General features: G+C 33.2%; 1 protein-coding gene across 1 annotated transcript; it reads right to left on the bottom strand.

Moving 5' to 3' along the window:
- On the bottom strand, positions 1 to 25,160 carry LOC137921961 (uncharacterized). The gene is made up of 3 exons (XM_068764767.1): positions 25,073 to 25,160; positions 3,245 to 3,438; positions 1 to 1,618 (listed from the first exon to the last, which is right to left on the bottom strand). The coding sequence occupies exons 1-3, from the start codon at positions 25,158 to 25,160 to the stop codon at positions 1,115 to 1,117; spliced, it is 786 nt and encodes a 261-aa protein (XP_068620868.1). The 3' UTR covers positions 1 to 1,114.
- Between the last annotated feature and the right edge of the window lie 2,169 nt (positions 25,161 to 27,329).

Below are 27,329 nucleotides of genomic sequence, written 5' to 3'. Positions count from 1 at the left end.
TTGACACTTATTAAGTACATACTTAGTTTAACCAATTAAATATAAATCTCAAAATAATAACAAGTTTGGCATTTAAGGTTTAAGTTTCCAAAAGTAAAATTTCTTTACAACCAACAATACTTAGCCACTGATCTCAACAAAACTAATAACCATAACGTACTATGTAATTAAACTAAGTAGAGATCAAACTTAAATCAGGTAACGAAAACTTTGTAGGGCACGAGACACAGTTACACCTTTACGCTCTCGTAATTTAAAATTTCATAAATATTTCCACTATTATTTAAGTAAAATATACATACGAACAGACTCTCTTGACTATGGATTTATGGGCGATACAACTGCTCTACCATCAATATCACAATTTTTTTCGACACCTGATTTTATAAAAAAAAACTCAGCGGCAATTTTAAACTCCTTCGATCAAACTAAATATCCACACCAATATCTAAACAATAACTTTATCAGTTAGGCAAATATGTATATAATAAATGCGGACGGCATTAAAAGAACAAACAATCCAAACTTTCAGATATTATTCATATTCGCGCACTTTGCCCCAAAAATGCCTTGCTCCGTAAGAAACTTAAAAATCAGGTTTGACTTCATGTAAATATAATATCCCGAACCATTTCTAAAATAAATATCTCCGTCCATATGATACGCCCCTCCTAGTTACACCATCTGTTATCACAGCCCTTAATTTAGTAATTACCATTAACCAACAGAATTTAAACTATAAATTAAACAACTAGAAACCATTAGTTTCGGTAAGTACTAACACGCTATAAGTAGGTAGGTAAATAAAATATCTAAGTGGCAATTTAAAAATAACGGAAATATAAATTATGTACTATAAGTTTGAGCTTGGCTCGTTATAAGAATTCTCTATTAAAATTTGAAAATTCCTCCAAACTTATCTCTCGCACTAAGACTGTGTTCCCCACTATATATAAAAACATTATTCTATACGAAATTTCGATCGCCAAGGTAACAAAGATATTTTTTGTTATATCGGTAATCATATTCCGGAATGACTTTCTTTAGGTTGGAACTCGGGGAATCACAGCTGGGGCTTTTTATTGCCTATCTGTAACAACTAATAAACTGACCATCATGATAATTGACACATAAAGTGATAAAACTGATCGAAGTTCACCGGTTCGAGCTCATACTCTTTCTCCGACTTATTGAGCAATTCTGGATTCCTTTTCAGGAAATTTCTCACCCAGTCTTCACCTGCCATGCGACTGTTGACGTCGAATGGATGGTTTAGGTTGTTGTCTTCTGCGTATTGAAAGGCCAACTCTCTTATATCTCGCCTGGAAACGCCCATGAAAAACTTCTCCATACTTTTGATGTAGCCGACAAGGTCCTTTTCCTGGTTATCAGTAAAGACACGCCTATAGTGGCCCATCAATGGTTTGGGCTCATCGGGTAGCTGGTAGCGTATCTTACTGGCACGTCGCTGCAGTGTGGACCGTGGTATGTGGAAGGTCCTGGCTGCTAATTTGTAGCCCATTTTTCCCGATACCACAGCAGCAACGGCTTTCGCCATGTCCTCTTCGCTCCAGGACTGACGTCCGCTCATCCTTTCGTATTTACGTACCATTGAGAGCTGAAAAACGTAAAATAATAAACAGTTACTATTAAATGAAGAAACACCAAGCTAAGTAATAAAAATGATAATTATTGTCATGACATTATTGTAAAGTGGATCTAGATTAACCTTTTAGCAAAGAAATAAAGTACCTGAGCAGCATTTGTAGATTTAAATAAAGTAAAATACATCGTAATAAATACGAAATCAGCGCAAGTGGTTGAATATTCGTTTACTCGAGTGTAAGGCCGATGTGTATAGAGGCGCGAGACTTGACATCGCTGATGTTCGGCGAAGGGTAACCACGGCCTACCGGTTCGGTGGACCACGATCAATGCCGACCCGAGGTAAAAAATGAGTCTAGAGACGGTTTAGAGGTTATCCTCAATCGTAAACACGAGTAATATGTTACAAATATGTAAATAGGTACAATCAATAGCGCTAATAAAAACGTGGGCAATTCTGATGTACGTGGCATTTTATTTTAATAAATCAGCACGAAAAGTTTACGTTTTATACTTTTGAATACTTATATTCAGCTGATACCGCCGAACCTAGGCTAACAAATAATTTCCAAACTAGTTCTTCATCTATTAAAATATATTTACGGAATAAAATCTTACCTCGTATATTATTTATTGTTAGTATTGAGTTTACGGATAACTTAGGACTAATTATTTTAAACACTCGTGCAAACTTTTTGATTGTAGGTACAAGTATTGTTATTATAATTTCTCGAATTGTTCGTAGTCAACTGTCAATGTTCTGTAAATAAAATTGTATCTAAACTCATATGCAATAAGGTCGAAAACCGTGGGCGCGAATCCGAGACTAACCATGTTATTGAATATAACTCGCTCAGCTGATAGCGGGTAAACCACCAGATAATGTATGGCGTGTTTTTCCAGGGCGATAACTTGGGAAACACCGTGGTGGGCCCCGGTTCGCAAGCGCTTGCGACAATAATAAATCGTAACGAGAATGCATTAACAAAGAATCCGCGCTTAACATGCCGCTCGCAATGACTGCAGTTTACACGTCACCCGGGTGTCACTTTGACTCTCGATTAAACGGGAAATACTACTCGATAGTTGTTGACCGTCCTTGAGTGACCGAGACGTATTTTTTATCTGTAAAAAGAAATACGTGGTTTCGTTGCGTCGCGCGGTCAGCTGTTTGTATTCGTTCTACAACACGTCTATCAACATATCTCCGTATCACTCTACGTGCTAAATTATTACACAAAACAATGGTATCGTCAATTTACTTATCCATTGCTTGTTGTTTACAAAAACGTTATCAAGGGCGCGCGGCGAGAAGCAATGGACACCGCTTTAAACGACCTATCGTTACAGCGGCGAGTTGAGAGACGTCGCAATAGCGGCTCGAACACGGCGTGAGGCGAGGTTACTGTGACGCGTGACTTGCAAGGTCTCCCGCTGCAATGCACGATGTTCCAAGGTTGCTTCATTGCTCGCTATTTACTCAAGAAAAAAACCCTATTTTCAAAGGAATTATTAAAAAAATATCTGAAGCCATCGTAGTGAAAATCGCGGGAAAAAACTTGAGGTGAAATCGGCATTAATTGATGATCATGGACATGGACCATGGCACGTGGGTAAGCAGCAGGGTTGTGGTACTCACGACAAGGAGTTGCGGATATGGCTCGTGGCGTGGAGCGGCGGTGGTCGCGGGTAGGGTGCGCTGGGAGAGCGGTGCGTGTTTGTCGCAGGCGGCTGTCGATCGGTTGTAGCTCGTCGAGTTGGCAGCGTCGGCGTGCGGCCAGGCGGACGGCGCGCGCGACACTGGCGCGGGGCCCGTCTTGCCCCGCCGCGGCCCTGGCGCGTGACGTCACCTGGCCCAGGGCCCGCCGCGACTATTTTCGTCCACTAATTATCGCCTTCCTTTGTCCAATCGTGCGTTATGCACTGAAAAGGAAATCTGTCTTTATCTATGCCTACGTGCATTCGCGACACGCGAGTCGCTCGCGTATGCGAGAATCGTGCTATCATTTTTATACAACTTCGGGTAATCTGTAGCAGAAAATTTCCAACACACATTGTAACCAAAATTTGGGATCGCGCAAGGTACCTGCGCAAACGGAATGTAGGTAATTGTGTAGACATCCGACTGCCGACGCTAATTACCAATGACGCACGTGTTTTGATAACATGCCCGTACTTGATGACCCCGAACACTACGTGAGCCGCCCGTGTTCTGAGAATTTCTTGATGTATATTAAACATCCCGTACAGAGGATTAAATCCTGTATAATACATTTACATACTAAGAACAAATGAAACGTGCGAATACCTGCATAGAAGTAAATAACTTAATAAATAATAGTTTAAAAATTTACTTCTACACTTAAGATATATATTAAATAAATCGACAAAAAACACAACAAAGCCACAAGAGTCATGTTTTTGTGCATCATCTGCCTGTGTTTATGTTATTTGTATACATCCATCAATATCAATATCATTTCAGGATGTGCGCGCTGCAGAAATAAGTAACGCAGCATTGTTAGCGGTATTAATAATAATTACATTATATGCTGTTATTATGTACGTGTCCCATTGTGGACAAATCTATGGTTCCCATAGCTCCCCACAATTCACACGATCGACCGCCTCCATCAGCTCACTCACCTATTTTAAAGGGGATCTCCCCCGCCCTTATACCTAGAAGGTTTTCGCTGACACACGGTTAGTGGTAAATAGACGTCGCAACAAGTTGCCCCTCAACGTTTTACAAGTCAGCGTTCTTCTTGAAAATATAAACATGCAGCGTTTCACACTACTTTCATATTTTTGTCGTAATTCACAGTGGTTTTTTTTCTTTTCATAATAAAGATTAGAATAGCCGATAAAAAGTGATTTAAAATTAACAGCGAATACCGAATTGCGTCTGAAATAAATCTAATTTGGGTGGTGTTTAGAGTTTATACATAAACGTACTGGCATATACTATTCGAGTAATTATTAATAGTATACAAATATAAGGTTACATACAGCCATCGTGCTACATAGAGCCATCGGAAGACGTGGGTGGCGTGCCGCTTGTTACTAGTCCTATTAGAATCTATGAGGAATGCCTATGGTCAGCAGTAGAAGAGCGTTCTAGGGCTAAACTGTTGATGACGAATAGATATAAAAACAATCTACCCACATACACAGGTTGTTGATATGTCATTAATAAACGCTGTCTGTCTTGTTTATGGCATTTACTGTTCTCTAGTGTTTCTAATGGAAGAATCCATAGACCATTGCTATATGTATTTCAAACCAAATAGATGTTAGATCGTTAGGGTGATGGTTTCATGAAGTATCAAGACGCAAGTTCCTCCGAGACTTCGGCTTGGGCTTTCACTAGGAAATCCTGTACAGATCGTCGAAGTAGGGGTTGGATTGTGATTTACGTTTGTAAAATGAGAGTCAGACACAACGGGCGCACGCATTGAAATATTCATATAGCTATTACATGCACAATGTTAAGAAAATTATAGTGTGGAAACCGGTATATCAATAAACTATAAAATTGAAAAATATATTTGACATTAAACAATCCGTATTGGGCCCGTGCGCTTTTTCTCTGTTAAATATAAATATAATATGCGTATTACGACGACCATGTGAAATTAAATAATATGGCCTAAACAGAGGCTTCCGAGTGTATTCACGAGCTTAGTTACTTATAAAATGTTATCTAGTTTTAAAAAGGATAGTTTATACCAGGCTTACATCCCCTAACATCCTTACGATACCCCTCCATCGTCGCTACATGGCAGGGCCTCGAGAACACTTTCACAAACCTCCTTGCCAGTTAGCTTACCCGTCTCTGGGAAAAAGACAACCCCTTCTCTTCCAACAAAATACGCGCTAGAATATCTAATCAGCTTTTTATGTCTTCAATCCATCATCCTGCGCGCAAGGAGGACGACTGTGTTACTTACAAGTATAGTCCCTCCTTAGCCCTCTGCAATGGGTCTGCAGTTTGTCTGCCGTCAAACATATTTAGGATTAATCGCGTAGAGTAGTGAAGAACGGCGTATCGTTATATCAGCCTTCCTCTCTTTCTCCGAATCTGCTTCAACAGCAGAAGCATCTACTTCTACTTCACAGCCATCTCGCATTTAAACTGATCTTAGGGAGCCGTTTCGGGCCAGTTATATAGCCCAACCATGGATCGCCCTTGCCACGACAAAGGTAGAATCAATCTACAATCAGTTCGGATGAGACTAAAGAGATAGACTGAGCGCCTTCTTTTACTGAAATCCATTAAAGACATCGAAGTTTTTTAGCAGCGCTGTGAATACTCTTTATATTTATGACTAGTTACAATGGGTAAATTTGTATCAAGATAATAATACAAAGTCTGACTAAAATTGTCTTTAGTGGGAGGTTAAACATTAAAAAAATATTGGCAAATATTAATAATTGATTATTAATTGCTAAACAATTACTTTCTGCTAATTAGAAAAAGCTGGACTATTAATATGGTGGACAATAATTAATATTTAGGTGCATTTTTACGTGTATTGAATCAACTGTTTAAGCGCAGAGTATCAGACCGGAATTTCTTCATTGTCAATCGACGATGTATGTCTTTTTGGCACTCATTCAACTGGGTTTCACGGATTTGAATTCATTTGATCTCAGAGTGACCGGCCTCAGCATAGTGGACAATGATTTTACTTCCTTGGTTATTGTATTTATATATCAAGTTGCCTTTTTTATCCGTCATTATCGCCAAATTGATATAATAGAAACATTGTTTCTTAAAGTGTTAATTATCAAAATTAAAATTAATTTTTACGCACCATTTACGACGCAACTTTGGCTTTAGTGGTTTTACAACCGCAGCTTTCGCAGGCCGATATATCTATCTCTCTGTAATTGAATAAAGTGAATGGAAATCTATGCTACGATTTTCGATCACTTTATTCAAACCATTTTTCTTCATATTTATTTTGTTTTAGGTTCTTTGAATGATTTTACAATAAATAATTTCAACTTTTCTATAAACATCTAAGGATGTATTACAAAAAAATTTAATTTTATTTATTTTACAATATCTTTACTTCATTTTTATTCTGGCAAAATTCGGGTAATTGGATAAATTAAAACACACTCATCATTCTGTCCTTATTCGTATGTAACAAAGACGACGTACCTAACAAAGACGAAACAAACGCTTTTATTGCAATCGGACGAATTCTCGAAAAAAAATTAAAGAACATTTTTTAAATTTTGAAAAGGATTGCTTGGATAATACGATTCTAGGATGACTGATTAAAGGGTTGCAAGATCCGTGATTTGAGAGCATCAATAAATTCGAAATTTCATGAACACATTTAGTTACATCAATATAATTAAAATTATACTATTGAATTTACAAATCATTGAAAAGAAACGTGAATATACACTCATGTAATATATACTCATGGCAGTATCACAGATTTAAAAAAAATTCCTATGCGTAGGAAAGAATACTGAATATAAAAGATTTCAAAAGACCACTTCCTTACAGTAGGTTTATTCAAAATAAATCTTTATTGTAATCTAAATCCTTGTTTAATGGTTCATTAACATATATTTATTTTTAGATTCTACATTATGTCTGTAAATGGGTTAGTATGTTCAAATTTATTTAATCAGGATAAACACAAATTTAAGTCGCGATTATCCTTATCCGAATATTAAAACAAAATGCAGAAGCTAGATTGTCTGAGATCACAGATATTTTAGATTTGATTAACCAGTTTTCCGTTAATTATAGAATCTATTACTTTATTCTTTGTTTCTTGCAAAAGAATAAGATTTTTTTTTCACTCGGTGTTTAGCACTAATCTGTGTAACAACTCCTGAAGATGCCCCGTGGAGGGGTGAAACACGTGTTGAGTGAATTTACGGTGGCGGTTGTGTAGTTTGCATTGTCTGTCGCATGCGCATTTACGAGCGGGCTGGCGGGCGGTGCACTTTCATGCACGACAACCACTGCATGTGCGGAGGTGGCTAGATATTGGTCCTTTCTTATTTAGGATGGACTTCCGCAATGTAACGCCTGAATCCATTAAATAATAGAATAAGATTTATTATGAATAATGTATAAATGTATGTATTATGAAATATATTATAAATATAGGGTATTACACGTATAAAGACTGCTTACATTTACAAATAGTTAAAATAATCTTAACACTTACCAATCATTATAAACATAAGAATGCAGTGAAGAATTCTCAATTTTCTTTTAACTAGAAGTTCTTTATTAATAAACGAAGAAAGGCGTTCATTTTCATAATTAATTGAAGTGTAATTAAAATTGTCATAAGTGACAGTTTCTGGCCAGTGATAATCATTTGACACAAAAGAGTTGTGTTGTAATAAATAAAAATAGGCTTATTATTGCATTTTGTGCGTAATACATTGTTTGGATTTTTAACAAAGAAATAAAAATTTAAATCAATTTATTTAACTTTTTGTTTATATTAACAGGGAGGTTGTCTTTCCACGCGTGATCCTTTTTTTAATAAGTAACATACAAATAACATTTTAGACGCATATATATTATAGAAGCCACCTCGAAAATATTCAAAGATATTTATTATATTTAAGACGATGTAAAATAATGCTGTATACAACTGTAAACCGTTTTTACACCTTAGAAGTTTTAAAACATTGAGGATGTGAGGTAAACTTACAAAAAATGTAAAGTTAAATGATTGGAAAGGCAGAAATCGATTGGTTCTGGTCATAGATCCATTGAGATTTAAGAATAGCGAATGTAAGGGTGTAAGAGACGGCTGCAATAAACTTGTGGCAAACACTATTTCTTAATTTTCGTAACATTACTTTATAACAGATGAATTTTATTGGGTAGTTTGCTACTTCTACCGTGAAGTCTTAGTAGATACGTGTCTTACCAGTATTTACTAACAGCATAGATTTTGTAATATTTATGGATAATTTATACTAAATGTCTTCTCGGCAGATATCCTGTACCGATTTTTAAGTCGAATAAGATAAGCGACTTATTTAAATTTCGGAAATCCGAAGACTATGTTCGTTGGATGTAATTTTGTCCCACCTGATTTAAATGTATAAAAATGAATCTCTGATAATTCGAAAATTGGTATATACTTTGTATTATTATGAGTAAAGAAAAACGAACCGAGGCAATAACAAAACGATAAAATGCTATATATTTTTCTTAGAACCTGGCTATATTCGATTGGTGCTAGGCGTTGCTAGCCTTTTCGGCTTTTACAGCTTCTTCGGTCTTAGGGCTGGCGGATCTAAAATTCGCAACGTCATGAATTTAAAAAAAATCTACGTCCGATACGATGCGTGATGTAACATATTAACTAATTTAGAGCCTAGTGACTTCAATCTAATATATAAAATTCTCGTGTCACGGTGTTCGAACTTGAACTCCTCTGAAACGGCTTGACTGATTTTTACCAAATTTAATATGCGTATTCAGTAGGTCTGAGAATCGGCTACTATCTATTTTCTATACCCCTAAGTGATAAAGGTTGTTCACACTTAAAAAATTTTTTTTATTTTTTTAACGAAATTTTTTGTTTTTATTTTTTTTATGATACAGCATACAAGAATACATACAACCATAAATTTTCACCCCTCTACGATCAACCCTTATTTTTTATTTGTAAATTAAAATATCAATTTTTTTTTGCAAATCAACGTTTGCGGGATCAGCTAGTATTGTATACAATATGTAACAATTTTCATCTCTCCTTTGTAACGAAAAAAATTCTAACGAAAATACTTCTTAAGGCTATGTACATAAAGCTATTGCATGTAGCACTAAAGTTATCGATATTATTGTCACAATTTTTTTTAAATAGGCGCACAGGCGTCTGTCTTTTTCTCCATTTATTACCAGGAGATGATTTCTACTCTTACTATCGTGACATCGCGATATAGATATGTCAATGAGAAGTTTTTCATTTTCTTTTCTTATTTCCTATGAAAATATTTAGTATAAACCATTGGCAGCCAACCCCGTTCACTACGAGATTTGCAAAATAGTAATTATAATTCTTTTTAGTTTTTTAACTGTATGCAAATAATTTCATTAAAAGTAAACAGATAGAATAAAATAATGAAAGTAATAATATTTTTACTTTATACTTTTTAGTGGTTTGTGTATATTGCAAATATACAACATTTTTTTTTCTATCTACCGAACGAAAAACACATGATTAATACCATTTCCATGCAGTGTTGTATAGTTCAAGCGCTGTATAGAACGTCCACCCACAAGGTAGACAGACGACCTGGTAAAGTCGTCAGAAGACGCTGAATACAGCTTCCAACCGTACTATTGTAAAATCTATGGAGAAGACCATAGACCATATAGCCATCGATCTAATAATATTATGACTGATGATGATGATATATATATATATTTATATATATATATATATATATATATATATATGTATATATATATATATAAACAACATATTTTTTACTCGGGGATGTAACGTAGTATTTTATATCACCCGTCGACTACGTTGGGCATCTTAGAGTTGTAAAAAGAAGAGGCCAACGAAGACGACTTTTCTAAATCCCTTATAATCCTATATAGCTACTCGGAAGGGACTTTAAAAAAACTTTTACAGATGTAGAGTTTTGTATTAAAATATTCATTAAATTTAATACTACTTAAATTAAATGTAAACGACGAACTATACCGAAAAATTAAAAATAAAATTACAATTATATCAACCTAAGACTACTCGTTTAGATCTGCTGCCGTTTGTGCGTTTAATATTTTTATATATATTATAGCGTTACCGGTAACTTCAACTTGGCTTGTAAAACATACAATCCCATACAACACAATAATCTTTACAAAAGATTTAACTTATAACGGAGGACTAATATTTAGTATTTCACACTATTATTTAAGTATAAATAAAATATCTTATACATTATGTGTAGTTATATGATAAATTAGTTATTAAATACTTACATTAATTAACTTCATTATTATTTAATATAAAATTTATGTCTCATCATTATTTCTGATAAGGATGTACGCTGCTGATCATAGACTTCCTCCATAAGATTTACAAGATCATCAGTCCTCCTGGAGGTTGGACGTTGCGCATGTCGTTTTTTGGTCACCACTCCAGAGCCTTAAGGCCATCTGCCAGCGTCTTCTGCCATCCGTCCTCCGTGTTATCTGTCATGCCCACTGCTATTTCAACTCACCAATCCGCTGGGCTATGCTGCTGCTATCTGCTGGTACCTGAGGATCTCATAGATAAATCCCAAACATAGCTCGTCCCATGGCTCGTTAAGTGACTATGAAGTGAGAGATTTCAGTAATCCGGTAAAATAGTAACATATAGCAGTCCGAGCCGAGGTTCCCCTGGGAGCTCACGAGTTTTGCTACTTTGAAAAAGGTCTTAGACTAGGCGCATTTTGCACTTTGCCACCCCATCTGCAAATGCCATTTGGCCAGCAGTGAGAGTCCAATAAAAAAAAAAGTGAGACTTGGTATTAGTATCGTAAGTCATCATATTAATGTCTAGTTTTAATTAAGTATAACGTTTATGAACAATGAAATTAAACTGTAGTGGTATTTAGTCGTTTCATTGCCTAACGATTACATGTAAATACGACGTAAAGTCATTTTTTGTGACATTTTTCATGCCTGATATTGGTTCGTTAAAAGTAATATTAATATTACTGGATTATGGTCTATTTGATTAAAGTGACGTAAATAAAATACACGCACAGATTATACAGAGAGGTTGGTTAAAAGATTTAAATAGGTGAATGTACAGCTGACAAATCAACAAAAAGGTTTTATACCTATTCCAATCAAAATGTAAATGTAAACAATTATCACTCTGAGGAAATATTTGTTTCTTTTGAAATGCGATTGTTCAATAACTATTGGTTGTATAAATCTGCATGGACAGATAGTAAACTATAAAAAATTTTAATATGTAGTAGTCCGAATTTAGAAAACACTCTATTACGATTATTATAATGTTATTTATTATTTCTGAAGCCATTGATTTTTGGATAGAGTGTACCATATATTAATTGGCAGACAATGAGCTACATATTCACTCCTTTAAAGCTTTTACACCAATAATCAATCATTTATTAGGTTTATTACCAGAGGCGTAGTGTGACCGTATGTACATCAAATCTGCCAAAAAGGTTTTACTACATACCTACTGGTAGTAGTGAAGAAATGTGTAGGCATAGTGGAAGAGTGCTGAAAGGTTCACAGGTCTAAAATTCAGGTATTTCAAATGCCAATTAGTAAGAAGACTTTGAAAGTTGTAATGTTCGCGAGTGACCTATTCGCCCACGCCTAACTACAGCACTGCTTGATACTTTTTTTTGGTTCAAATATAGAACATGTAACATAATGTACTGACAGCAAATTAACGATGAATAGTGTGTGAGAGAGCCATTTGTTCCAATTATTTCGTATTCATTTAAAATTCTAACATAAGCTTTAAACTGAACCGTATCTAACACATGCTGACTGCACGCATCACACGAGAAGTGCACTGAAAGTGTTACGTAAAACAATGGCGACCTCATAAAAACTGGTTAGTGGAGACCACGATGTATTGTCTTGTCCGTATTTTTTGAAATAGAACAACGAAAAATGTTGATTATGCTATTTACAAATATCTCTCACACGTGTTGTTTAATAATGTATCGAGTAGTCAATTTATTTTTTTGTTATTTTTGTCGTGGAATATTGATTCTACACATTTACTAAGTAAAAACCATAAGACATCAGACAAAACATCAGAGAGTGTATGATTATGCTTAATGCCTTTTTAGGTTAAGGTATGACTTCTTATTATTATTTATTTTCCAGTACATTTAGAGGTTTTAGTGCCTGTTAATATTGCTACCAAGTTGTAAGCAAACAGACGGATTAACAAGAATTGTTTAAATGAGAAATATTGTATAACTATTACTAATATAATTAACTCTTTGATAAAGTTGTTGTTTTATTTTACACTATATTTATTCATCAGAAGTTTTTAGTATGTTATAAATAAATAAATAATTGGTAAAAAAAATCTATTTTATGCGACGGAACTTTTAGTGTGCCGTAAATATTATAAAACGTCCAGTCAACGTATATTGAATAAGTAGACCGTTTTTAGTATTTCAGTTAATTTTGTTTTATTCGAGCAAATATTAAGTTTCATGCAAGTGTTGTCTATGTTGATAGAAATATTTTTATTTAAATTAAAGAATTAAATCAGTATTTTTGTAAATTATATTAATTTTAAAACTCATTTATAATTTTTAAAAGTATTAGACATATCATATTGGTACTAAAATTTTAAATATTATATATGAAAATGTAAAATAAGTTATATATAATTTTAATTTATTAATTATTGTACATGAAATATCACTTTAAGAACAACAGAAGGTAGACAATATTATAGCCAGCGATGCATTACAGTTGCAAATATTCAGTTTTATTTATTTAGAACAAGGTGATTGACCGACTAATTGACGTTTAACATTATTACTCACATGTACTAACAAATGAAAACTGTTAATAAACATACGAACTTAAGTATTAACACCTATTTCTTTTATTATTTAATTGTTCTCATATTGTACGAAATCGTAAAGTCAATAATAATTACAATCACTGGCGAATAAAATCTGTCTTAATAAGAAAATCACATAAAAATAAAAAAAAAACAAAAAGGTCCAGGAAAAGTCGAACAGCGTATAAAAAATTATGAAGACTAATCAAAATTTACAACGTTTCTTAACATTGAAAATTTTTTAGGATAACATATTTAATAATAATAATTTGTGTATATGTAATTAACGAAAATACGTTTAGTGTTACGTTAATTTGTTATAAATAAAGTTTTTTATATTTCATTCCAAATATTTGATTGAGTATTGACGTTAAAAAAATATTCTTCTTAGCAAATAAAACATTGTATGACTTATTGCGTAATTGTATTACATTATATAATATTAATACTGAAAACTACTGTTTGTATATATGCGCCACTCCTGGTATTTACATCTCTCACTTATAAAAAATAACCTAAAACACATATGTAATCTTTTAGAAGGTTCGGTAGATAATACATTTTCTGTAAATAATAATAGAAATTATTTTGTAAATGTTAAATCTGTTGATATTTTTATTATTAACTATTAAACATGTAATGTAAAAGCATGTAAAAACATAAGACCATAAAATTAGACGCAATCATGCCGAAGATATCGTTGCAGATTATTCGCTACAAATTAGAGAAAAATATGTCTATGTATAGTCTATGATGAACTGTATACGTGATATTTCTCTCCGATTCGTAACTAATTTTAAACTGTGGCAATTTTCTTGATTTTTATATTCCCAACGGTTCTTCTGTTTCTTCTTCATCGTAAAATTTAAAGCGAAGTATGAGTCCCCTCTTGGCATTCACCGCGTGCCTTATGATTATATTCACACATAAAGGCTGGCAGTGAACGCGAGGAGTAGGACTGCTTTTCTTCTTCTTGATGAAATTCTTCCACTTTTTCTTTTGCATTTTGAATTTTATACTTTACCATTCTTCTTTTTAAACACCTTTAATACAACACAACAGGGTTTTTAAGTTCTAAGAGCAAGATTTTTTTATCGTGTAAATAGGCATAAAAATTAACATACAACTTACTTCATAACTAACACATAACTTAAATTCATCAACTCATGTACACGTGTAATAAAAATATCAAAATTATAAATTTAACATATTGCTGTAACTAATTTACTAGGCGCTCAGTAAGTTTTTCTGAGTTTTTTTATAATTTATTAACTATTTCTCTATGGGGTTTTATTTAACACAAGAATTTAAAAAATAGTTGCATAAGCTGTTATGCTAAATACATTCTGAATGTTACAATACAAGATAATAGACTCAAGATGTGCAACCTTGACATTAAGAACACTCGACCTCGACACTACGCGGAGAAAACTCATTCGACAAAATTTGTTAGAGACACTTCAAGAAGGTACAGTACAATATCGTTAAGTTGTTTGTGTTGATCGGGATTTTCAACATTTTATTTTTACATTTTAAAACTTTTTACTATTTAAATTCCTTAGGTGTAAGAGAACTGACGTATGCTTACTATCTTTATAGTTAAAATACAGGGTGATTGGTTAAAAACTTAAAACCTACAAGGGTTAAATGCATAGCTCATTATCTGTCAAATAACGTCCATAACCAAAAATCAATAATTACAGATATAATAAATAACGAGATACATATTAGAAAAGCGATTCCAAAGTGTTGATAAATACATGTTGATATATAAATGATATAAATATTAAATCATTGTTTCTTATTTGTTCTAGCAGCCTTTCTACTGTCAGCAGTTATACGCCAGTCGGATATGGATGGAAAAATAAATTAATGTATAATATTGCAGAGAGATCACTTCATATGGATTGATTGGAAACTGGTGTAAAAGCTTTAGTACTTTTTGCTGACAAATGGGCCATACATACTTACTACATTAAATGTGTGAAATTTGATGAATAAAAAAGATGAATATTTGATCGAAATGTGTTGATCTTGGTTCATTGACTCATTAACATGGTTGATATTACAATGCATACATTAAAGATTGTTAAATTTCATGTAAAAAGAACAACAGCTGAGTTTCTGGACGGCTCTTCTCAATAGATCTGCATTCGGAGCCGGTAGTAGCTTACTATTTATAATCTTAAAATAATTAACTATTTAAAAGTGCAGCTAAATGCCTGTATGAATAAAGTTACCATATATATACGCCTGATGATTTTGTAGAGCAACGATTACGTAGATAGAAAAATAATAAGAATAATTTGTTAAAAACTACATTATATGTACATGGCAAAAGTGACTTTTACTTACAGTTCTGCAATAAAATTTAAAATAACATTTGAGAAATATGAGGTGAAAATAGTCTATAGTGCAAGTGTGAAAACTTATAAGAGTAATGAAGAGGCGGTACGAAGCTTGTCTATGAGTGCATAGTTTACGGGATAGATCAGGGGTGCATTGTCGCTCACACAATGGGTGCGACGGCAGCTGGCAGGCCATTGTTAAGGAACTAGGGGCGACACGATTTAATAAATTGGGATTCTAACGCTGATTACGAGTTTTTGACACACAACTGCTTGATTTTTGGTTAATATTCGTCATTGAATCCTGTTAAATGTGCTGTCATAAGGGGTCAAAGGTATATAAATTCTTTACTTAATTTAACATTCGAATACCAGTGGTTTCGTTCTAATGTTAAAAACTTGTGCAAATTGCGAAAAAATCCCTTAACTTCGTGGGACGCTGATTTCCGAATATGTGCAAAAAATATTAGGTCTAGATTGGTAATGTAAAATGTGATGTAAAAGTGTACACATAAGCCAAAATTAATGACTTGAGAAATAATAATTGAAGTAATGAAAAACACAATAAAAGCGTTCTAGAAAATTAAATAATTACATGTTAAAATTAATTAGTATATACTACCTGTTCCTGCAGACTTTGTACTGCTAAAACCTTTTGGCCTATTGTATTTTTAAAGAAAACAACTGAATGTAATATTAACTAAAAGAAAATATAAATGCATGGACATTTCAGAGTGATCACTTTATACATGGCGATAGGTGCTTTGAAGCTAATTGCTGACAAACGAGCTATGCATATGATACCCTCTTAAAGTTATTACACCTAAAACCATTCACTCTAACAATGAGAAATGTCAACATCCCTTTGAACAAATGAAGCTTTAAGTCCTTTCCTAAGATTACATAAACGAAAAATGTTTTAGATTTGAATTAAACTAATAAAATGATAAAATATATCATAACATCACAGAAACAAGCAGCAATATTCCGAGAATTCCAGAAACAGATTTCCAGTACAGTAGGTTTATGTTTACAAAATATTCTTATTTTAAAATCTTTATTACAAACTATATGGGACCCAATATTTAAAAAAAAAAATCGAAATGAGCCACTGTTTTTGTTTTGTAAAAGTCAAAAGTTGTCTTGCAAGACAAATGGATCTATTCAGATTCAGGCTTGTAATATTTTGCAAAGTTTATAAAGTTTTTTTTTTTACGGGAAATTCTCGTTAATATTATTATCACAAAAAGAAAGTGGATTATATAGTCATTAATATTGTACGTATCTTGGTTGCTCAAGTCGAGTTTTTTTTTAAATAATTCTGATTAAACTTAAGGTTATAAAAATTCATAAAAAAACTTACCTTTTTAAACATATAAATGGCAGAGGTCATCGTACAATTATTGAAGTTTTTTTTTGTCACAGTACTAACGAGTGTCTACTTATTAAGATTACTATTAATAGCAATGAGACATTGATAAAAAAAATTACAATAAAAACTTTTTTTCGTTTGTGTTAGTTTCGAAAGGTTAACCTCAATATAGTTGATATATTTCTATTTTTAGATATAATGATGAAATGTATTTATTTTTGTGTTAATTCCTGCTTTGGTGTATTTATAGATCACTTAGGTGGCATCGTATCGTACCATCGATTGACCATAAGTAAGTAAACTATTTTTTATTAATTGATTCATCCTTTTTAGGACACGGTATACACCTTTATTATAAAATCCCTGAAGTAATTTTACAAAGCTTACGTAAAAGTTAAATTGATGAATAAAACATATTATTGTATTAAATACTACATAGGAGGTAAATATGTCTGGGATTATAGTGCTGATTTTGATGCGACTTATTAGTCGATTTATAGCCGTAAAATATTAAATTAGTAACTATCTAGTTTTGTGCCAGGTTCTTCTCGATAGAACCATTATCCTGAAAGCAAAAGTAATAGTATATGGAGATAATTGGAACCAATACTCTGTATAATTTTTAAATGTACGTCATATCAATGGCTTTATAAATGTGTTTAGCATAGTTTATACGAAAGAATAAATAATTGTTTCCTTGTTTTCATTGTATTAAATAAGTAATTAGTGTAAATTAAATTATAGATTGTTTTACTATATGTAATAATATTAAAACATAAAATGAAATGTAATTGTAGAGGCGAGTCGTTTTTCTTTGCATAAACTTATCACGGAAAATCTTTAAATCAATGTAAACAAATGACTTTTTGATAGTACGTTTGCGACAGCGTATTACAATCGGTTGATTGATCGTTCGCTTACGGAAGTTGTACAAAGTAATCCACTGTACGCGATAATAGTTTTTGTGTGAATGGAATGCTGCTTAAAATAGCTTGGCCGAAAGATTCCGAGTTACGGTTATTGTAATGTAATGGCGGGTGTCTAGGTATATTTGCGGGTGCATTCTCCATGGTGAAAGAATGTAAACACAGGCCAGGTAACCTGCGGACAAACGAAGGGCCCTGTAAATGGTAAGGTTACTTTTCGTCGGAAAGTAAAGTCATATCACGCTTGTGTGACCAGTTTATGAAAGAAGCAAAAAAAGTTTTTATTGTATTTTGCGATACACAATTAATTTCTTTACTATAATCAAGTACTACATATATAAAAATTTCCTTTTCATAGTTTTAAATCTAATATTGAATGTATATTATTTCATTCAAATGTTTTTAATTGATCGGAACCTGTGAAACTTTTGTGGACTTCTTTGCAGAGGGGTTCATGGTGGAATGTATACATACACATAACATAATTAAAATTTCATTTAAAAATAGCAAATGTTGTGTTTCTGACCATCTCTTCTCAGCAAATCAGCATTCTGAGTCACAGATAACTTACGGACTGACTACACTAACCTATTTCAAATGATAAAAACATTTGACGATTCAAACGTGTGTGTAAATAATGCCCACTTGAATGAAGCAATTTTGGATTTAAATTTGATATTATTCGTAATTAAAAATGTGTTTATATACTTTTTTCATTTAAAAGTTGGTTGAAATTAATAACATATAAGGATATGCATTTAACCTATGTGGAGATAGATAACTTCTGTAGTGGCCGGCATCAATCAAGTTAAACTCGAAGACAACGTAAATAGCATTAGACCAGTACATAAATTATTAAATAAAACTATTAACAATATTTTAACGCTCTTTTGGTTGTTATATCAACTTATTTAAAGCGTTTTGTATCCGAATAATTAAAAAAAAAAACATACATTTTTTCGCCGAGCTCAAATTTTTTTCAAGGACAGTGGAATTATTATTAGGGGTACGGAAATTTCGTATTTACGAAATAGATGCGAATAAATGCGAAAATTTCTTATAAATGCGAATAAATGCGAAATGTATGCAATTTTTCTGTTTTTCAAGATCATTTTTAAATGAGTTAATTGATGATAATTTACACTTTCATAGGTAAATTCAGTGATGTCAACCCCGTATCATAGACCCCTCAGGCCTACGGGATATATTTCTTGGCTTACTTATCAGTTAAGAAGCTCTTTGTTTTGTGTAAAAGACCTCTGGTCAGTTGAAAATCCCTAATTTTTAGAAAAACGCCTTATCTTTTTTTCGAACTCTGCCATCAATGGGCTAATCCATGAACTCATTAATAAAAATATAAATCATAATATTCATGACAATTTGTTGGCCGTCAAATGCAACTTTTCGTCCTTTGATGGAGCAGAACCTAATACAGAGTATTTGACATCTAACTTTACATAGTGGACGTTTAACTCATCTTTAAAATATACAATGTCGTCGTAACAAACTAAAAAAGAACGCTTAAGGTTGCGAATATTAATTTTTTACGATTTTTTAATTAACTAAACTTGTCAAATGTTAAGGCATGCACCTTTAATTTTGGAAAATTTTTGTCGAAAAATGCCTATTACCCCAAATTTAATAAGTATTAAAGTATAAATGCGAAATTAATGCGAAATTTGCAATGTTTGAAAAATTTAAATGCGAAATTGGTGATTTTTTTTTGCGAAAATTCCGTACCTCTAATTATTATCTAATATCTGACAATGTAAAAAATAATACCATGTGTGCGTGTATCGAACGGCTGGGGGAAGCCCCACGCGCTTCCGCTTACGTCACTGTTTTAAGTGTGCACCTACCCTTTGTAAGGCACTCGATCGCGAGCATTGCCCTTATCTATTTAGCGAGTGACAATTTTTAGGTGCGTTGTCATTAATAAAAATTTTCGTCTTAAACTAGATTCTAGACTTTTTTAAGTTGTTATCAATTAATTGTAAACGCCTCTTATTATATGATATTTTCTACTTAATAATAAGATTTCAAATAAACGCTTTCGGAACACGGGACTTCGACCCCATTATTAAATTGCCAACCATTAATGTTACTCTCTAATTTATTCGGCACAGAAATCAACGGCACCCTTTTGTTGTCAGAAAAAAAGACTCGGCGACCTTAGCCCTATTTTTTTTGCTTTTATGTCGTAACATGGCGTTAGGGTATCAGAGGGGTGCAGGGTCGCGTGGTGCGGACGTTGAACCGCGCCCGTAGTTAACAATTCGGGTATTGCACCGTTAAGAACTTAGCAAGAGCTTTTTAAAAATAATTAATAATGTAACTTGGTTTTAAATCAAAAAAATCCAAGGGAATTACTTTTTAATTACTATAATTCCAGACTGTTATATTACTGCTATTTTCTTGATATTGCTTAATAAGGGAACACGTTTAGCTCATTTGGTGTCAATTAATATATGGTACACAAATCCAAAAAATAATCTCATATAATTAATAAGATAACATCGTAAGTAAAAGCGTTTTCAAAGTACAGAGTACGACATAATAAAATTAATTATTGAGTACTATCTGTCCTTGTACTTTGTACTACCGCAAATTATTTACCTGTTGCATTTCAAAACAAAATATATATAAAAGTGTAATTTTTCAGTGGTAATAGATTTAAAAGCTTTAAAGCTTTTTGCTGGTAAATGAACTATACATTCACTTCTCTAAACTTCCACATCTACAATAAATCACTCTGTATATAAGAGATCGCTTTCTATATACTGATTTATCACTATATCTCTGAATTCACAAAATTTAGTGACTTAAAATTTTGTACAAATACTCTTGACGAGTAAAGGTCAGACAAGAATGAATTTAACGAAATTCTACTCGAGGGTTGAAGGAGCGTTCATTAAGAAATCATGTTGTTTAACTATAACTCTTAGAGGTTTAAAACTTAACCAGAATATTTTTTTGGTTTGGTAAAAATTACCAAGAATGGATTTTATAAATATACATGCACTAAAGGCAGTGTGAACGTATGAGCACGGAAGAGTGCGTGGGATATCCAGTACTAAAAATGTAATGATAATTAATACTAATCCGGTGGAATATCTGATGGTTCCAGAAGAAGCTCAAGAGCTTATATAGTATTACTATTTCACTATCCCAAACCCGGTGAAGCTCTTAATATCAAGGAAAACAGGATTTATCAAAATTAAAATAGTAGAAAATATATATAAATGGATAGAATTAGTTTAATACTGTGGCTGTTAAACTATTATTACTGTGATGGTTTTATATTGAAAGCGAACAAGTTTCTCCTATTCTGCTAGTCAGTTTAGGGATATAAAAATTTGGACACGACGAGTTCACAGAGATGTAGGGGCGCTTAGGACCGTGGGAGATGGGGCCGTCGCGGGTCCTGCCGACTCCACCCCGCGCAGCTGTCGCGATAATATATGGACTCGTCGATGAATCGATTGTTTGATTCACGTATGCATTGTTCCTGGCCGAGTGTTTCGTGCCCGTACTTTTTGTGGAGCCGAATGAATGGTAGACGTCGCATCTGATATTATTATTATTATGATCGTAAAAATCTGCAGTTAAATATGTGTATTTATTCTATTTCATTAATAGTAGCTAGGAACATTCGTTTACTAATTCTCTTTTTCCGTCATTTCAAATATTATTATTTTATTCATGCACACTTTTTTACAGAATTTATTATCGGGCATTTTATTCATGCATACTTTTTTTTACAGAAACGATTATAGTCAATAATAACAGATGTTAAAAATACTACAATCTCTCAAAATATTTGACGCTTCGGATACTTATAACTAACATTATTCAACAATCCTTTCATCGACATTTTATTTTGTCTGAGTTCCAGCTAATCAAGGTTCCATTACAAGGTTTTATTTACGTCGTATTATCTTTAATATGTATTTACAAGTCATTTCATTAGTGATCATTTTTGTAGCACGCTTTCGAAAAACAATAGTATTGAAAATTCTAAAGAAACAATAGTCGAATTAGATATGTCCTCATAACGTATTTTAATAATTGTTATAATTACAATATTTTTGTGCCAATGGAAAAATCGTATGGAGATGGTTTTGAAACTTACACATATTAGTTAAGGCGAATTTATTGTTATTTTAAAAAATTTGCTTTTTATTTGTTGAAGTTACGAAACCGGTATTAACATATCCAGAATTAAATTAAAACGAATAATAGTTAAATAGCCATACGTTTCAACCCTAAATATTAAATAGGTGCAAGTTTAATATGCACCATTACAAATGCAGATATGCAACGCGTGCGAATAATGTCCGAGGGAATGTTTCTAAGCTAGACAAAGCGGAGAGATAATCAGTAATAGTGTAGGGTGCTTTTGTGTTGCGAATGGGCAAGCGTATGAGGGGTGGAAGGGGGGAAAGGAGGGGTTAAGGGAGCCGTAGTATAACAAGCAGCTGCGCGGGCGCGGATCAAATTGATACGCCGGCGCATATGTCGTGTACGCGTGTCACGCAAATAGAGGGTAGTTTTAAATTTCGTCTTTATAACTGTGACATATATGATTTTTAATTTAATAATAACATTATTTTTGAACTTCAGTTAAAATATTTGATATATATTGTTATTTCAAGTTTTTTTTTTTTAAATTAAGCTTATGAGTACTTTTCCCTCTTTTATATGTGACTATCCGCTTTAATGGCAGATAATGGTGTAGTTCATCTATTCCCAAATATCCTGCATAAGGTTATCTCTCTGTTACGTGTCACAATAATTTATTTGTTCTATTGGAATTGGACAGTCAATAACTTAAATAATTTTAATATGAAGGTATCCGAATTTTCTAAAAGATTTTTTTTACGTCAGAAGTGTTAACGTTACTTATACCATAAGAGTTACGGGTTACCTTAATAAAACAATCAATGACATATTTTTTATTTTAGAAACATAAAATGGTGATTGTGCTAAATTATTACAACTTAGCAAAATCAAAACCGCCTGACATTGTAGAGTTTAAAGACCCCCCGTTAAAAAGCGGTGTCGGTCTTTATTCCCCTCTGCGGTCTACCCCTTATCTCATATCAAGCCCGATCGATGTGATAGCGCTCGCATAATCAGCTGTAACGCTTCCACAAAGTTTACATGTACACGCATGCTAACAGAAACGAACATAGAACACAGACATTCATGCAACACAGACGTTTGTGTGAGTAAAAAACAGTGCATACACGAACTAAGTTGATAAACCCTATCAAGCTAATTGTTTAAATGTTTAGATATTTATTAACCCTTGTTAATAACATTTATTGTTGTTTGTTTGCTTTTTTAATATAAAAATCCAAATGAAAAACTTTTTTCTTCAGAATCGTTTATATATTCAACTAAGAAAGGCATGTAAAGATATATTTTTTAAAATAAAATATTAGCTCATTTTAGAAATAACTTTTGTTAACAGTTTGCGTTTTAAATAAGAGAATCCATATTAAAATCTTCTCTTTTCTATAAAATCCTTATTTTATTTTTAAACAAAGTCTTTTGATAATGACTTGATCTTGTTGACGCGTTAGAATAATCGTAAAATTAGTTTTTGGCAATAAAGTGTAATAATATTGTAAGTGATCCAAATGATTTTTTTTTGAAATAGGTTCATTGTTTTATTGGTCAAAGTTTATTTGTGGATCATGCAATGAACGCAGTTTGTTAATAAACATTATAAGAAATTACCGTATTACTTTTTCAAGTTTCTTTATGCGACGTTGCACTGTTTATATAAAATGATTTTTAAAATATTATGACACATTAATTTACACTTTCTTACAAGACGAAAACGTTATTAAAAGGTCTAGCAGTTTTTAAATTTAGAAAATGATTTATTTAAATAAAACATTAACATTTGTAACTATAGCTGCTTTCAATAAATGTTAAACTTTAAGCACGAAGGTGCACGCGGGGACGGCTATCTACGCCGAGCGGTCCGTAGCGACTGCTACGACTTCTACGAGTACTTGTTATCAGGCAGATTGTATGGCGCGAGCAATATGCTTGTTTTATTATTTAAAAACGAATTTTTTGGAATATTTTGAGCGTTAATTTAAATAATTATTTATTCCATCGATATCTATTATTTCATAAAAATGATTGTCGAGCATTATTTTTTTTTTATGTAATATGTACTTCGATCCAATAGTAAAGCTATGTAATGAAATCACTTTCATAAGAAAACAAAGGAGAAAATATTATTATCCTTTTTACGAATAAAAATTCACGACGAGTTTATTTGTTGTATGTATATTGCACAAGTTTATTTTATAACACCTTAGAGATGCTTGAATATAGCATTGGATGCGCGAAGCTCTAAGGAAGATGTTGACGGGGGACAGTTGCGGAAGCGGGGGACGGGGCCAGGAGCTGGCGCGACGCCAGGCGACAAGGTGAAGTGGCGGCGCCAGTGAAAGTCACCCAGCCATCTCGCCACCCCTCTCTAAAGATACAGCCCACGCTCTCACGTCATGTACGCATGCATAATGGCGCATATTGAGGGCATTTTATCGTTGCGAGCTTTCTTCGCAACTCTCGAGACTGGAGGGTTGATGATTTCACCATTATAGTGTGGAAAATTTTAAATTTGAAAATTCAATGATAATCCTTGCGAATTGGTGTCGCAGAAATAAATAGCGACAAAATTTAATCAAGTTTCCCGTTTTTTTATTTTATAGAGCTTATTGAAAAGGCAACCCACGATCAAATATCAACATACAACATTTAGTACAAAAAATATACGAAAATTTGCTTACAACATTAAACATAAAACACAGATATTCATGCAACAGTTAAAGCACAGGTGTACCGGAGGGTTTAAGATGTAAAATAAAAGTTATTTTATCACTTTTTAACGAGTCGTCTTTGAAATCATAATTAATGATATTGAAATAAAAATGCACAAAAATCTAAAATTAATTGCTTAAAAGTCTAACATTAATTTGAATTGTAATTATAAACAAAGATTAATTTTCATAAAACTGTTTACGAATACGCAATACGTGACATTCGCTGTGAACACATTTTTATTCCAAAGTTGTAAACGACAAGTATTCTAATCAAACTAATATTTTAGATTTTTTAAAACCCGTCACAAGTTGTAGTCACTTAGGTTATCGAAGACACGGTAACATCTAGCGGAGGGAGAGCGACACGGGACGGACACGGCATGCTACGTACCTCGGTTGTTCACAGTACACTCACTGAACGACTGACACTCGCGAGGCTCGCAGCCGACCGGTTCAGACACCAAAAGCAAAATGGACATACCTGAGAGTTGCGGCTGCTACGCGGCGCGCTCGTTACTTGAATGAGGCTAGGCGAGGGACGGCGCGCGCAGAGGGCGCGGCTAGCCCGCGTGGCTCCGGCCTCGCCCCGCCCCCCCGCAAGCACCACACTCACCCCTCTTACCCCCTCAACCTCCCTCTACCTCATCCACCCTTGCACCGCTCAGCTGAGCCCTGATTAGCCCCGGCCGGGCTATTCAATTAAGGGTCGCTCGGTGCATCTCAGTACTGTCCGCCCGCTGTCCGCGCCGCAGTCGCTGCCGCCTCCAACCTGTACCTCGACCACTCCATCAGCGATCCCCTTATTTATATTCACTCGGACATATTTTATGATTCACCGTGATGCCTTAGTGAAGACGCTACGTTTTTTTTTTCGAAAATAACTGTGTAGACTTTTTGTTTATTTATATATTTGTACCTTATTGTACACCATAATAATAAAAAATGCATCTAATACGATATATGGCCCAAAATTAAAAAAAAATATATAATACCATACATAAAAAAACAATTCATGTAACGGTGGTACAAACGGAAGTTTAATTGCTCGGGGCGATCTCTACTAGACAACCTTTTGATGGATTAATAATAAAAATATACATTTATATACACAACTGAAACTAACAAAAGCTATAAAAACAACTATTTATTATTTGTATTGACAATTAAATTAGGTCGCTTTACATACAATTACGACTTAGTTTATTGTCTGTAAACATTTAAAATAATCATTTTATATATTGCATAAGGTCCTCAGAAAAGTTACCAAAATGTAACGACTACATCAAAGTTTTTTCTCTGTCCTAAGAGACGTTGTAAATGTAACGTTCTATTAGTGTTTAATCAGTTTTAGATTTAGAATATCGTTAGTTTTATTAATTAATACAGTACGGGGAGGGATTTTTGTACAGGTAGCCTTTAAGGATATAATGGTACCATAAAAATACATTAAACAAAGGTTTTTGTTTTTGTTTTTCTACCCATAATGCGTGAAGACTAACAAAAACGAGTTGTAAAAGTAACAGTATTACGTGCATTGTAAAAGAAACGGAACCAGGTATATTAAGTGACGATATTTTGGATTGTTATTTATGCCCAGTCTTACCCTAGCATCGTCTTATTTGAATTGAAAATGGAACTAAGACATTTCGGCAAGCGGTCTCGAGGGCAGCGCGGTTCGCTCTGGTTACGAAACGCTCAAAAACTTGCCAACTGTTATATTAGCTATAGCGAGAGTCTAAATTTTTTTTTTTCTAGATCGTCTTTTTTGACGATAGACGTCCACTGTAAGACTTAGGCCCCTATAATGTCTATATCTATGAGAGTATATACCACAATAGCCATGCTTAGTACGCAGGTTGACTATGGCAGTGTGGTATAATAGTACGCAAAAGACGTTGCTGCCCATCCTTTGAAGGCTTGTTGGTAAGCAGAGGTAATCCTATATAATTAATGTCACTTAAGATTAGGGAAGATTGTATTCTGGAAATCGATCTCGCGACCTACTATCGACAATCTCTGTCCTCCACGATTGAACTACCACTGCGCCGACATATATCAGTTGCTTAATCTCTATTGCTATGGACAAGAGTTAGATGTTAATACCGTATTGTTATCATAAAGTAAATAATAATTTTAAATGGATGTTGGATAATTTAAAAATGTATAAATATATCGAAACGCTACAACTAACTAAATGTTTTGCTGAATTAGTTAGTAAAGGGATTTACTAAAGCAAAAGCAGAAAGAAAGTTTACCCTCAATGAACTAATTAATACTTTTCGAGTATAAAAACTCTCGGGGTGCGTTCAACGAGCATGTTCGCTTTTCAACGATTAGTTTTTACTCTGCTTAGTAACATTACTCTGCTTTTAGCAAATGCAAAGTTTCATTATAAAAAATTACAGATTATATAAAAATATGTATTTTTATTCCTGTACATGCGCTTTGTTGTTTCCAAACATTACTATGAAATAAATGACGCAAATTCTTATTCCAAATAATCAGGAAACGTAAAATAAGTTTCACTATTTTATTTTGATATATAATTGGAATTTCATTAATAGTATTTTAGGATTGTTTTTTTTTTTAAAGAAATTGGTTTAATGTCATATACATTTTGTCAGTTCCACTCAATATTAAAACCGTCG

The sequence above is a fragment of the Battus philenor genome, unplaced genomic scaffold (genome assembly GCF_028537555.1).
Source record: "Battus philenor isolate CCGP_79_NKW_IND1 unplaced genomic scaffold, ilBatPhil1.0.hap1 SCAF_2, whole genome shotgun sequence".
NCBI lineage: Eukaryota > Metazoa > Arthropoda > Insecta > Lepidoptera > Papilionidae > Battus > Battus philenor.
The sequence above is the reverse complement of the archived record's forward strand: the minus strand, read 5'-3'. Positions and strand labels throughout refer to the sequence as shown.